Source organism: Manis pentadactyla, chromosome 1, assembly GCF_030020395.1.
Source record: "Manis pentadactyla isolate mManPen7 chromosome 1, mManPen7.hap1, whole genome shotgun sequence".
Lineage (NCBI taxonomy): Eukaryota > Metazoa > Chordata > Mammalia > Pholidota > Manidae > Manis > Manis pentadactyla.
The window spans coordinates 85,094,725-85,110,320 of record NC_080019.1 but is presented as its reverse complement, the minus strand read 5'-3'; the positions used below and the strand labels follow the sequence as shown (position 1 = coordinate 85,110,320).

General features: G+C 36.1%; 1 protein-coding gene and 1 pseudogene across 2 annotated transcripts; both read right to left on the bottom strand.

Annotated features, from left to right (window-relative positions):
• Window positions 1-1,119: 1,119 nt before the first annotated feature.
• Window positions 1,120-2,802, bottom strand: LOC130683072 (lupus La protein homolog; annotated as a pseudogene).
• Window positions 2,803-11,086: 8,284 nt separating this feature from the next.
• On the bottom strand, window positions 11,087-12,807 carry LOC118909056 (heterogeneous nuclear ribonucleoproteins A2/B1-like). Of its 2 annotated transcripts, XM_036879149.2 has the most exons (2): window positions 11,921-12,804; window positions 11,087-11,800 (listed from the first exon to the last, which is right to left on the bottom strand). In XM_036879149.2, the coding sequence occupies exons 1-2, from the start codon at window positions 12,639-12,641 to the stop codon at window positions 11,616-11,618; spliced, it is 906 nt and encodes a 301-aa protein (XP_036735044.2). In that variant the 5' UTR covers window positions 12,642-12,804; the 3' UTR covers window positions 11,087-11,615. The 2 variants fall into 2 exon arrangements, with proteins under 2 accessions (XP_036735044.2, XP_036735043.2); XM_036879148.2 differs by having other exon boundaries at window positions 11,087-12,807.
• Between the last annotated feature and the right edge of the window lie 2,789 nt (window positions 12,808-15,596).

The following is a 15,596-nucleotide window of genomic DNA, read 5'->3' as shown; positions in this document are numbered from 1 at the left end:
AACAAAACAATGATCTCAGTTCTGTCAGAATTAAATTACTGATATTAAAATCCTCTTGTTAGTGCTTTACAAGGATCTGGAACAGTCCTAGATGGTGTTTGGCTAAGGCACACGGAAATGCCTGGATCATGATTTTGATACATCTCTCTAGGGAAAGCTCCTGGCACAGTCTTTCCCTGCAAACCCATGGTTTCACTCCCATGTGTAATAAGCTGGCATTCAAACATTTATAATGTGTTGAAACATTCACCTCCCTTTAGTTCCAGAGCTCCAAGACAGGGGAGGGTTTAGTACAATACTTTATTCCTCCCCTCCAATGTTGGTGTAAGAATAGAAATTGTGTATCCCAGCAGTCTTAGGTTCCCAGACACTGAGTTACTCTTCTTCTGGGTCAGGAAGAAGGGGCTACACAAGCTCAGTATGCTAGCTAAGGAAGTCCCATGGTTGTTCTTAAGTGTGTTTGTCAGAGTTTCATCATGAAAACGGAACTATAGACATATCTGGGAGACATTGTGGGTTTGCTTCTAAATCACCACAGTAAAGTGAATATTACAATAAAGTGAGTCAAATATTTTTTTATTTCACAGTACATATAAAAGTTATGTTTATACTAGAATGTAGTATATTAAGTGTATAATGGCATGATGTCTAAGAAATGTACATCTTTTAATTACAAAATACTTCATTGCTAAAAATTGCTAACCATCATCTGAGCTCTCATCAAGTTGAAACCTTTCTGCTGTTGGAGGGTCTGTCCTCAATGTTGATGGCTGCTGACTGATCAGAGCGGTGGTTGCCAAAGGTTAGCTTGCTGTGGCAATTTCTTAAAATAAGACAAAAATGAATTGACTGCTTTGACTGACTCTTCCATTCATGAACAATTTCTCTGTAACATGCGATGCTATTTGATAGCATTTTACTAAAAGTAGAACTTTAAAATTGGAGTTATTCCTCTCAAATCCTGCCAATGCCTTGTCAAGTAGGTTTACAGAATGTTCTAAATACTTTTTTGTCATTTCCACAACCTTGGCAGCATCTTCACCAGGAGTAGTTTCCATCTCAAGAAAACACTTTCTTTGCTCAACCATAAGAAGCAACTTCGCATCTGTTTAATTTTTTTTTTTTTTTATGTATGTTTTATTGGTTTGTACTAATACATTCTCATATTACAAAGGCAATTTAGTGGAAGAATCCTTTTGATATTTGAATTATCTGCAATAACACAACTACACATTAAAAAAAGAAATCTTCATTTGGATTAACAAAAAAAGGTTAAACAACAAAAAACTTTCCTTTCTTGCAGGTGGACATTGATGTGGACCTAATTCGGTTTTCTTTTTAAAAGCCTCCTAAGACAAATTAAAACCTAATTAAGATGAATTTAAAAAAATGTCTAAACTACTGATCTCCAGCACCATTTTCTGTTTTCTGTTGTTTTGATGCAGGTTCTTCTTTGTCTGTTTCTTCTCTTGCTCTTTTTACCGGTCCCGATGAACGATTTTCATCACGTTCTTCATCACTATCAAATTTAGTTTTCTTGCCCTGAAACTGTACTTTTCCTTTAGCAGATCCAGTCTGGGCAGTTTTATTTCCCTTTCCTTTTCCTTTAAATCTGCGACCTTTTGACTTCCATTTGCTTAGGGATTCTTGTTGATCTTCAATGATTTTTTTCAATGCTTCTTTTTCCACATCTCCTTCTAGTACTTCCCATGTCACTTCTTTGTTTCTTAATTGTAAGTTACCATTATTTGCATCTTTGGCTTTATCCAGTGCTTCCTTAGCTCTTTCTTTAAATAGAATTATTCCCTCTTTTGCTCCTCTGACAAAGTCTATCCATTTTATTTCACCATGATTTGAGAAAAGGATGTGCAAATCTTCTCTACAGGTCTGATCATCTAAGTCACCTGAAAACTTCAGCAAGCAGCCAATCTTTTCTTCTAAAGATTTCATTTCGGCATTTTCTGCTAACTTTTGTTTTTCTTCCTGCTCTTGTTTCGCTCGTAATTTCGCTTCCACTTTATTTTGCTTCCTTTCTTCATTTTTTTTTTGTGAAGTAATCTTCCTTGAAAAGTATTAGCAGGTCCGTGTCTTTGTACTTCTGGCCAGAGGTCTCAACGAACTTCTTAGCAGAGTCAATGCTATCAAACACAGCAAATATTGATCCCTTAAATGCTTTGTGCAATGTTCTTCTCATCTGAATATTTAGTACTTGACCTTTATCTTCTAACCACTCTTTTATGTCATCAAGGGTTGCATCAGTTGGGAAGCCTTTGATATAAACAGATCTGTTTTTTACATCATTTTTATACTCATCAGTCACTTCAGGGAGGGGTTTGGTTGGAGATCTTCGGATTTTAGTTTTATCTTCACTTATTTCCATGAGTTCTGCCTTTGATTTACTCAGTGCTTCTACTATTACATTAAAGTCTGTTGTTAGACGGTTTAACCTATTGAATTTTATCATTATCTCCAGAGGTACCCAGCCTTCATCCAGTTTAATCTGTTCCTTTAAAAATTTGTCCCGAGGTAAATTGAAATCACCAAAATAATACTCAGGAGGGTGGGATTTGAGAGGCGGCAGGTTGTTGAAGAGCCATTAACTTTTTCTATATACAGCTTTATATTGTTCTCAATTTGATGACAGATTTTGGTCTCAAGAGCAGCCATTTTTTCATTATCACCATTTTCGGCCATTGTGGCTATCTTCGGATACGCGGGAAAGCGGTGGAGGAAGGAAGCCTTTACGGCGCAGCTGGGTTGCGGACAGCCCCGTCTCAAAGCAGCCATCACTGCTCGCCTGAGCCCCAGCCCGCGGCGGGAACCCTCGCTCCCGCCCTCCGCGAAGAGCCGGCTCAAGCATCTGTTTAATTTTTATCATGAGATTGCAGTAATTCAGTCATATCTGCAGTAATTAAATCATATCCACTTCCAATTCTAGTTCTTTTGATGTTACTATCATATCTACTTCCTCCACTGGAGTCTTGAACCCTTGAAAGTCATCCGTGAGTGCTGGAATTAACTTCTTCCAAACTCCTGTTCATACTGGTATTTTGAACTCTTTACATGAAACATGAATCTTCTTAATGGCATCTAGAATGATAAATCCTTTCCAGAGTTCTTCAGTTTACTTTGCCCAGGTCCATCAGAGGAATCATTCTATATGGCAGCTATGGCCTTACAAAATGTATTTCTTAAATAAGAAAACTTGAAATTATTCCCTGATCCTTGGACTGCAGAATGAATGTTGTGGTAGCAGAAATGAAAACAACATTCATTTTATATCTCCATCAAGGCTCTTGGATGACCAGGTACATTGTCCATGAGCAGTAATATTTTGAAAGAAGTCATTTTTTGTGAGCAGTAGGTATCAGCAGTGGGCTTAGAATATTCAGTAAACCATGTTGTAATCAGATGTGTTGTCATCCAGGCTTTGTTGTTCCATTTGCAGAGCACAGGACGAGTCGACTGAGCATGACTCTTCAGGACCCTGTGACTTTTGGAATGGTCAATGTGCATTTGCTTCAACTTAAAGTCACCAGCTGCATTAGCCCCTGGCAAGAGTCAGCCTCTCCTTTGAAGCTTTGAAGCCAGGCATTGGTTTTCTCTAGCTGGGAAAGTGCTAGGTAGCATCTTTTCCCAGTATAAGGCTGTTTCATTTACACTGAATTATCTTAGCTAGATCTTCCGGATAACTTGCTGTAGCTTCTACATCAGCACTTGTCAACTTACCTTGCATTTGTATGTTATGGAGATGGTATCTTTTCTTAAACCTCATGAATCAACCCCTGCTAGTGTCCAAGATTTCTTCTACACCTTCCTTACCTCTCTCAGCCTTCACAGACTTGAAGAGAATTACGGCCTTGCTCTGGATTAGGTTTTGGCTTAAGGGAATGTTGTGGCTGATTGGATCTTCAACACCACTAAAAATTTTTGCATATTGGCAATAGTTGTTTTGTTTTCTTATCATTCATGTGTTCACTGCAGTAGCACTTTCAATTTCCTTTAAGAACTTATCCTTTGCATTCACTATTTGGCTAAATGTTTGGTGCAAGAGGTCCAGGTTTGGCCTTCTGACATTCCTTCCTCAGTAAACCTAATCATTTCTACCTTTTGTTATGAAATGAGAGAAGTGTGACTGTTCCTTTCATTTGAACACTGAGACCAGTGTAGGGTATTAATTGGCCTAATTTCAATATTGGGTCTCAGGGAATAGGGAAGTCCGAGGAGGAGAGAGATGGGGGAATAGCCAATCAGTGGAGCTGTGAGAACACTCAAGCATTTATCAGTTAAGTTCACTGGCTTATATGGGTGTGGTTGTAATGCCCAAAACAATCACAATAGTAACATAAAAGATCACTGATCACAGATCCCCATAACAAATATAACACTGAAAAAAGAGTCTGAATATCATGAGAATTAGTAAAATGTGACACAGACAAAAAGTGAGCAAATGCTGTTGGGAAAATTATGCAGATAGACTTGCTCAATGCAAGGTCGCTACCATCTTCAACTTGTAAAAAATGCAATATCTGCAAAGCACAAAAAGTGAAGTGCAATAAAATAATATTTGCCTATACTTAAAATGTTTCAACCAGAAAATAAGTTAATATGGTAACTAAGCAGATTACTGGGAAGAGTAGGAAGCTACTACAGGCGTCATAGCCACCTCACAGTCCCCAGGCTGAAGAAGGTGGTATGCAGTTTGAGAGCTTCAGCAAGCCACTGCTGCTGGTCAGCCACAGCATTTCCAAAGCAAGAATATGTTCTGTCTCTTTTTTACCTTCTGAATGTCACTCATTGCTTTTCATCTGCAGGGCAGGGAACAGAGAAAAGAAAACGTTTTTTCCTGAGGGAAAGGAAATTGTGCTTCGCTCAGACCACTAGAGGTTTACTAGTGCTGGTTGAAGGATAGAATCACAGAGAAAGCCCTTTAGGTGAGACACACAAGGACTGGTCTTACTTAGGCCTGAGGATAAAGGAGGAAGTGGAGAATATTCCCACCCTTTGTCACCAGACTAGCTAGCATTGACTAACAAGTAATAGCAGTCATCATGGTGGGGGTGAGGACAGGAAGGAAAAAAGAGACTCAGGTTCAGGTTCAGAGAAGACAAAACTTGAGAGTGAAATGAAACATTGAAAAATATCCTTTGGAAACTCAAACCCCACCATAAGCAAGGTAATGTTAGAGGAATCTGAAGTTAGTCATATGTTAAAAGTAAACATAGAACTAACAATCAAACCGGATGCAACTCGATGAGTTTGACTCAACTCCTCACATTAAATGTATGGTAGAAGAAGAGGTATGCCCAATTCCAGGCATAAATGCTATATACCCAGTCTTTATTTTCCCACACATGATATCCAGTTTCAACCAAAAATTATGAGATATACCAAAATGCAAGAGAAAACAGCCTTTTGTCAAGAGACAATGCAATCTGAGGAAACCAGATATTGGTGCTATTAGGCAGGGTATTAAAAGAAAAAACATGTATGATTAGTGTATTAAAGGTTCTACTGTGAAATATGGCTGGCATACAAGAACATATGGGAGATTTTAGCAGAGAAATGGAGACTGTAAGAAAGTATGAAATGGAATTGTCAGAAATAAAGATATAGAAACAAAGATAAGATGACTCAAAAGAAATTATTCAAACTAAATGTAAGATAGGAAACCATAAAACTCCTAAAAGAAAATATAGGCAGTAAGATCTTGGACTTCAGTTTAAGCAATATGTTTGGGGGTCTGTTTCCTCAGGTAAGGGCAACAAAATAAAAAATAAACAAATGGGAATACAGCAAACTAAAATGTTTTTTGTACATTGAATGAAACCATCAACAAAACAAAAAGGCAACCTGCTGAATGCAAGAGGATATTTGAAAATGATATAACCAATAATGGGTTAATATCCAAAATATATAAGGAAGTCATGCAGCTCAATGTTGAACAACTAAATCCAATTACAAAATGGAAAGAGGATCTGAACAGATATTTCTCCAACGAAGACATACAGGCGGCCAACAGATCCATGAAAACATACTCAACATCACTCATCATCAGAAAGTGCAAATCAAAGCCACCATTTGAAATGACCTGTTATAATGGCTATTATAAAATTACAAGAAGTAACAAGTGTTGGTGAGGATGTAGAGAAAGGGGAACTGTTGTACACTGTTGATGGGAATGCAAAATGCTAGAGCCACTGTGGAAAATATCATGGAGGTTCCTCAAAATAAGTAAAACTAAAGCTATCATATAATCTAGCAATTCCACTTCTGACTATTTATCCAAAGAAAACAAAAACACTAATTCAAAAAGGTATATGCACCCCTATGGTCATTGCAGAATTATTTATAATAGCCAAGATGTAGAAGCAACCCAATATCTATCATCTATTGATAGATGAATGGATAAAGAAGAAGTGGTATGTATACAATGGAATATTACTCAGCCATAAAAAAGAATGGTATTTTGACTTTTGCAACATGGATGGACATAGAGGGTATTATACTAGGTCAAAAAAGTCAGACAGAGAAAGACAAATACTGTATGACCTCATTTATATGTGGAATCTAAAAACACCACAAAACCCTAGAAATAGACTCATAGATACAAAGAACAATTTGGTGACTGCCAGAGGAGAGAGGGATGGGAAGGGATGGGCAAAACAGGGGAAAGGCATTAAAAGGTACGAAATTCCTTCTATAAAATAGTAAGACACAGAGATACAATATACAGTATAGGGATTATAGTTAATAATATGTAACAGCTTTGTTTGGTGACAGATGGTAGCTAGATTTGTCCTGTTGATCATATAGTAACTTATATATTGAATCACTATGTTGTACACCTGAAAGGAATATAATACTGTATGTCAACTACAATTTTAAAAAATGCAATTATTCCAACTAAAATACAAAGAGTGAAAACAATACAGAACATCCAAGAACTGTGGGACAATGTCAAATGGTCTAATACATGAACAATTGGAATCCTAGAATGAAAAAAGGGAGAGAACAGGGAGAATAAATATTTGAAAAGGTAGTGGCTGAGCATTCTTTGCCCCACACACATAATGAGATATTTAAACGATACATCCAAAAAGCTGATGGATCACTCAAGGGGATAAATACTAAGAAAGAAGGAAGGGAGGAAGGGGAGAAGGGGGAAGAGAGAGAGGAGGGTAGGGAGGTAGAAGGAAGAACATGGAAGGAAAGAAGGAAACACCAAGACACATCATATTTAAACTGTTGAAACCAATGATATAGATAAAATCCATAAGATATTATATACAGAGGAACAAAAGTAAGAATTATAGCAGACTTCTTATTAGAAACTAAGCCTGAGGATTCTGGTGTGGTATCTTTTGAAGTGCTGAAAGAAAAAAAAAAGATCACCCCAGAATTAGTGCCCAGTTAATCTATCAAAGAGAAATATAAAGACTTCATGGACAAGGAAAGGCAAGAGAATCCATTATCAACAAACTTTCACTATAAGAAATGTTAAAGGAGGTTCTTTAGGCAGAAGGACCGTGGTAACAGAAACTTGGATCTACACAAAGAAATAAAAAAGTTGGAAATGGTAAAAATGAAGGTAAATTAACATTTATTTTACTTAGTTTAGTTATTCTAAATGATAATTGACTAAAGAAAAATTAGTAGCAATGTGTTGTATATATACAATGTATAAATATTTATTGAAATGATTTTAATATTTTATTGATAAAGCCTATCAAGGTTTATTGTGACTCAAGATCATTCTTTACCACATCACTTATGTAAGCACTCACCAATCATTCAACAAATGACCTCCAGGGGTTTTACCATTTTAGAGAGAAAAAAATTCTGTCTAAAACTCTAAATTCTCTCTAAAATGTTGATCTAAAATGAAACTTATTGTGTGAATACTTCATTGTGGTTCAATTTCCAAGCATGACTTACTGCTTTTCCCACTCTTGACATCCTTTGTACTTTGGAGAAAAAAAAGCTAAATTGCCCAATTTGATCCATAACAGTGTTCTTCATTTGTTTATACCAGACAGCTTTCCAATAGTAAGCTCTAAATTTATGGTATCATTTGTCTGCTTTCTTCCCATGCCATCTAAATTCCAGTTCTACTTTTTGTAAGATCAGATTTTTTTTGATAGAAAGAAAAGAGGGAGAGAAGGAAAGAGGGGAGAAGGAAAATCTTATAGCAGAAAAAGCTTTTATTATATAATTTGTCTTGGTTTAGGCAGAAACAGATTTGTAAAAAAAAAAACAAAAACAGTTCATATTTTCAAATGCACATTCATGCATCTTTTTCTGTGCATAGAAATGGACTGTTATATCTCTAGGTTAAACCAAACATTTAACTCAGTGGTTTTTATGTTAGACTGAGGGCAAAGGAAGCCTGCCACAACATTTTTGTGGTGCTTAGTAAATACACATTTGATACAACCAGAAATGATGTAATGTGGTAGGTAAATCAGAAACCCCATTCAAATTAGACCCCGCTGTTTCAACAAAAAGCAACAGTTCTCCCACTCTCTGTTCATCCCACAAGCCTCTACAGACTTATTGTAACCTACAGTGATCTCCAGTAAAACAAAAATGGAAAATTTTATTTTAAACTATTTCCTTTTGTGCTCACCGTAACTATAAAACAGTGTCTCGAGGACTGTTGCTTCATTGTGTCTTCTGGTTTCTAAGACAAAATGGGATTTCTGAGTGGGTGTTGGGGTTCCCATTAGAGAATGATTTACCTAATTTTATTCACATCCCAAAGATTTCTGTTTTCTCCTCCAGGTAATAGATCTAAACTTTACATCTTTTGTTTTCACTACTAGAAAAGTCTTTTCTTGCACATTTTGAAGACCAGCCTCCCAGGCTGAGAAATAATAATAAAGATTTAAAAGGTTATCTAAAGTCTTTTATAAGCAAGTTTATAGCTTTCTCAATTCTCTATATTTCAGTGATTAAATGGTAGCCGCATTTGTACAATACAGCTACTATTTTGATCAACACAAGATGTCCCTAAATTACATTTTTAAAATGTGTATGGAACAAATAATAACTGAATAGATTGTTTCATAAAATTCAGTCTGCTTTCCATAGCAAACAGGTATTTTCATTGGCTTCCAGAAAGACCCAAGCACATCTAATAGGTCTAAATTTTTGTTTCTAAATAAATATCATATCAAAATATCAGAAAGAGAGAGAAAAAGGAGCACAAATTCTAAGTGAAAACTCATGTAACCAATATTTAGATAAAAAATGGAGCATTAATCCAATTCTGAAAGCCCCACTTGTCTCCTTCCTCGTGGCTATTGCCACCAAGTTAACTAGAACCCTGATTTCTATTACCACTGATTTACTTCTGCAAAATTTTTGTCTTTGTATAAATCAAATCATACCGTATAGACTTTTATGTGTCTGGCTTCTTTAGCTCATTGCATGTTCATGAGATTGATTCATACTATTTTATGTAGTAGTAGTTTGTTACTTATCATCACAGTGTAGTATTCTGTTGTACAAATATATCACCATTATTCATCTATTCAACTACTGATGTGTATCTATGTATCCATCTATGTATCTATGTATCTATCTATATATCATCTATCCTTATTATACTGGATAGGATTTGCAGCACAATGTTGAATGCAAATAGTGATGGTAGTGGGCAAACTTTTCACACCTATTCCTAAAGCCAAGGGAAAGTGTACAGTATTTCACATTGAGGTACGATTTCTGTTAGTTTTTTATAAATATTCTTCAAGGTAATTCCCTTTTTACTAATTTTCATTTTGGGTAAATATTTTTTGCTACAGAAAATCCCTTTTAATTCTAGTTTGCCTAGAGGTTTATTTTTCCCCGTATGCTCTTACATTTTATCAATTTTTTTTTCTACACCCATTGAAACCCGTAGTAATGATCCCTGTTTTGTCCCTGGTGTTATTTGTGGCTTTTCTGTTTTTCATTTAGTCTTGCTAGAAGAATATCAACTCACTGTTCTTTCCAAATCATCTACTTTTTGATTCATGGATTTTTCTATTGCATGTATGTTTTCTACATCTATTTTTGTCTTTTTATTGTTTATTGTCTTTATTCTCATTATATTTTTCTGCCTTTTATTTCTTGAATTTAATTTGCTGCCTTTTTCTTCCTAATTGAGATGTATACCTAAACAATTGATTTTCAAACTTTCTTCTTCCCTAATTTATAAATTTAAGTTATAAATTTCCCTGTAAGCACAGCAATAGCTAAATTTTATGTCTGGAAATATATTTCAATTATTATTCAGTTCAAATATTTTAATATACATTATTCATATTTGACTCATTACATAGAAATGTGTTGCTAATTTCTAGACATTTGAGGATTTTATATTTAATTTAGTTACTGATTTCTAAATTTATTCCAGTCTGATCAAATAGTGTATTTGAATTGTTAGGATCCTTTGAAATCTGTTGTTTAGCTTTTTGACCCCCAATGTGTTTCTGCTTTGTGTTTTCTAATTTAATTTGGTGTTTTTTTCTTCCTTCTTGAGATATATACCTAAACAATAGATTTTCAAACTTTCTGCCTTCCTAATTTATAAATTTATGTTATAAATCTTTGTAAATTTTCTACATACACTCACTAAAATTACGTACTCATTCTTTGGTATATTTTAACAAAACAGTATATTGTGTTGGTCAGATCTATAACCTTCCTAATTTTCTGGATGTTTGTTTCATTATTTAAAAAGATGTATTAAGTTATCCCTCTTTGATCATGGATTTGTATATTCCTCTTTTCAAAATTTGTCAATTTTTGTTTTACATACTATGATGCTATTTTAGTAGGTCTAAAAAAATGGAATTTTTATATCCTCCTTGTGGATGGACCCTTTTATTTTTATGAGAAATTCCTTTTCATCTCTAAGAATGTTTCTTTCTTTAAAGAAGATCTTATCCAACATGAGTGCAGCAGAACCAGTTTTCTTTGGCAAGTGTTTGTATGGCAAGTGTTTTCTTTGGCAAGTGTTCGTATGGAGAAAGTGTGTTTCTTTCTCATAAACAGCATATATATCTAGCCTTAAAAATATTTTTATTGTCTGACAGTCTTTTTCTTTTTTTTTTTCTTTAGAATTATTTTATTAAATCATAAATGTACAACAGCTTCTTAACTCTACACACGCACTTAAATTTTTTAAAGGAAAAACGTTATGTCTTATTACACCATGATCCTGGCTAATAGCTTTTCAAAACTTTGAGAAAAATCTTAAAAAAGTTATCACATGTCACCTGAAACTTACAAATTTAACATTATCAAAGAAGGAATGCTTCTACACTCTTACAAAGACCACTAGAAAGAAACAACAATTAAAAAGCTAAGAAACTGTCTCAAAGGCATTTTTTTTTTACAATCCTTCCTCCACAGTAAGGTAATGTTATTAAATAATCCAATCCATTCACAAAATGGCTCTCTGCATCTGCTCTGGTGTCTTCTGCCATATCACTGCATATTTATGCATGACTGAGATAAGAGTTTCCTTAACATTGTTATTTCGATAACCTGAAGCTGTTCTGTTACCTCTGGGCTCTCATCCTCTCCTATTTATACAGTGAAGCCCATGGCAAATTGGAAGCAGCTCAGTATCGGCTTCTCCCTCCATAACCCCCACTTCCTCCACTTCCTCCAGGACCATAGTTTCCTCCACCACATGGTCCCCCCATGATCCTGCTACCACCAAAGTTTCCACTTTTCATTGGACCATAGTTAGATGGCTGCTGGTTATAATTTCCAAAATCATTGTAATTTCCACTTCCGTAATTTCCTCCTCCATAGTTGTCATAACCACCTCCGTAGCCCCCACCCTGGTTGCCATATCCAGGTCCTCCACCACCATATCCTCCTCTTCCTCCTCCATAACCAGGGCTACCTCCAAAATTGCCACGTCCAGGTCCTCCTCCATACCCATTAGAGCCATCCCCAAATCCACGACCACTCCCATATCCATCAGATCCTCCTCTAAAGTTACTTCCAGGTCCTGGTCCAAAATTTCCTCCACCACCACGAGAATCTCCAAAACCAAAGTTGCCTCCTCTTCCACTTCTAGAACTTTGGACTTCCTGCATTTCTTGTCTAGACAAAGCCTTCCTTACTTCTGCATTATGACCATTGATGGTATGGTATTTCTGCAACACAATCTTATCCACAGGATCATGGGCATCAAAAGTAACAAATCCAAAGCCTCTTTTCTTTCCTGACTGCCTATCAGTGATTATTTCAATGGTATCAATTTTTCCGTATTCCTCAAAGTAATCTCTAAGATGATGCTCTTCAGTATCTTCTTTAATTCCACCAACAAATAGCTTCTTCACAGTCACATGAGCCCCAGGTTTTCCAGATTCCTCTCTTGCAACAGCACGTTTTGGCTCAACCACTCTCCCATCAATTGAATGAGGTCTTGCAGCCATGGCAGCATCAATCTCAGCCATGGATGAAAAAGTTACAAAACCAAATCCTCTTGATCTTTTGCTTGCAGGATCTCTCATTACCACACAGTCTGTAAGTTTTCCCCATTGCTCGTAATAGTTCCTCAAACTTTCTTCTGTGGTTTCAAAGCTCAAGCCACCAATGAAGATTTTATGGAACTGTTCCTTTTCTCTCTCCATCGCGGACTCAGTCGCTTCAGCCCGATTTCCCGCAGCCGAGCGAGATGAGAGAGATCTCCGCGGACGAACACGAACCGGACTCGTCCTGGCGCTGTAGTGAGAACTGCAGCTGCTCGAGAAACACCACCACGAAGAGCACCTCCACAGGAGAGCCGACGCTGCTGCTACTCAGTCTTTATCTTTTAACTAGAATATTGAGATCATTGATATTTTTAGTTGCTGAAATATTTGGTTTTATACCTACCATATTAATATTTGTTTTATTTATCTCATTTTTTTTCTGTTCCTTTTTCTCTCCTTTTTGCTTTCTTTAGATCAACCAGTCAAATAGGTTAAGTTTTCTAGAAACAGAGCCTGAGGTGGGGATTTGGACGCACTTCATTTATTGAAGGAATGCTTTTGGAAAGGAAGGAGTAAAGGATGCAGTTGAAAAGAGCTGAGCTATGGTGTGGGTCACCCCATGGGAACTTTGCAGTTTGAACTGTACCCCAGAGCTGAAACAACTTTCTGCCAAGGGTGCTAGCCTTTTTTGCCCTGAGCCAGTCGTCGTTGTCCTAGTGGGGTTGGGACCATAACCTCCTGGGGGAGCTGGTTCCTCTTCTGTAAGGGCAAATCTCCAGGTAAGGAAACCTGCAGCATCAGTAGGGAACACTCAGAACAGCTGGAGAACAGGCACACTGGCCAGCGAAAGGGGATCTGCGCAGGGACCTGTACTCTACTAATTGTATTTAATATCCCATCTTTTCCATTTTTACACTTGATTTTATAGCGCTCTACTTTTAGTAATTTTAGTGATTACTGTAAAGATTGCAAGCTATTTCTCTGACTTACTAGAATCAAATACTATTCTGTCCAATAGGGTAGCCACTAGCCACATGTGGTTATAGAGCACTTGAAATGTGGTTAGTTTGAATTGAGTTTTGCTGTTAAGTACAAAATATACATTTAACATGGCAGATTTAGTGCAAGAAATTATGTACAAATTTTTTTACATAATTGATTTTACATAATTGAATTGATTATATGTCAAAATTATTTTTTGTTTACATTAAAATTGACTCTACTCATTTCATTTTGCCTTTTCTAATATGACTACTAGAAAACTCAAATTACATATAAGATTTGCACTATATCTCAATGGGCCAACTCTTACATAAACTGGTGCTTTTACCACTTCCCAAACAGTATTATAACCTTACAATTTTTTTACTCCTGCTCACATTTTGTTACTCCTACGTGCATTTTAAATTTCACATATAAACCTCATACAAATACCATTGCTATTTTTCTATATAGTCACTAGTCACGTATGTTTGCCCATATTCTTGTTTACTTCTCCATTGGTCTCCATTCCTTCTGCATTTCCTTGTTATTCTGGGATTATTTTTCTTCTGCCTGAAGAACTCACTTTTGTCTTTACTTTAATTTGGGTTTATTGCTCACAAATTCTTCCAGGTTTTGTTTGGAAATAGTTTCTTTCTTTTTCTATTTTTTAAAAATAAGATAGCCAAAGACTCATATCTTTTATTTGTTTTTATCTCCATGCTTGTGGGTGGAGAAAATGTCGATTAACCTCTTGTGACCTGACAAATTCACAAACATTTATGCATTTTAGAAAACAGTTATGCCAATTTAGATACCATGACCGGGACAACTTATGAAGTTAGCCAACCAATCAGAATTATAAGCACTTTAGAAATGAAAGATTTTTTTCTTAATAATATACAATTGCTGAAGTCCAGCTATTCTACAAAATTCCTTTGTTAGAATTCACTTTAACGTGGACACTATGAAGCAAAATAACAGCTGCTTTTCTATTGCTACAATGAAAGAGGATATTTCCTTTCTTTTTCTTTAACCTTGTTGGTATTTTGTCATGAATGTTAGGAAGGCGTACAGTTTCAAGGCTAAATTCTGTCACTTACTAATTAGCACCAAGAAATATCAAAGCTTGCTGAGGTTACAAAAACTGGTGACAAGGAAAAAAACAGTTAAGTATTATTACCAGGAAAATATGGAACATGTAATTAGATCAGAAATAGGACTTCTTCAGGACCAATGAAACAATATACAGGTAAGTGCAATGAAGAATGAGAATAAGCCTGCTGTCAGTGATCGTGAAAAAGTTTCTTTTCAGAGTGTTTTTACCTTTTCATGCATATAGCATCTGTAACTACCGTTGATGTCTCACTAAGCTGACGTTGATGATTTCCTTGTAAAAAGATGCAAAATATCTGGGTCCTTGATAACACCACTGAAGTGCTTAATCAACCAAGTATGAAGGCTGCCCAACCAAGTATGAAGGCTGCCCAACCTATTAGACAAAATAAAAATGAAATAAAAGATGTCCTTGTTCTGTAAAGGTGACTTGAGGGGCTTCTGTTATTAGCCCAAATATTCAATGAAAGAACATTATAAGGGAAAGGAAAAACAAAAATAAGTAAACCCAGTGAAACTATTCACAGAGGGAATGAGATAACATGGGAATACATCAGGCCCCATTTTTCCCTGAGGATGGTTCAGTGTGCACTGAGGTGATTTAAAGGTATAGATGATTGAACTAAAATGACAGCAATTCCCTGGGAAGGCAAAAAGGGTCAACATACATTCAAGTCCCATTCTGTACCTTGTTTTAAAGCATTTGTATTAGTAAGCCAAATAGTTGAGGGAATTTATTTTAATAGTGTTATAATAGAAAAACCCATGACTTACAGGCATTCATTCATTCATTCATTCACCATCCATGAAATGCCTTTATGTCCTACACACTAAGGTTGAATAAAGATGAATGAAACATGATTCCTCCATTCAAGTTGCCCCAGACCTGCCCCAGACCTACGTGCAGGTTGCGATTCAGGTCAGAATTTTCTCCTGAGGCACAACCAGAGAATTCACCTCTGAAAGTCACACTTTTGCTGTGGCTGCACTGGATTACCATCATCTTGTTTTAGGAAC

What these genes read in the sequence shown, in the direction of transcription:
- LOC118909056 (XM_036879148.2), bottom strand. Translation starts at nt 12,641, where the DNA reads ATGGAGAGAGAAAAGGAACAGTTCCATAAAATCTTCATTGGTGGCTTG.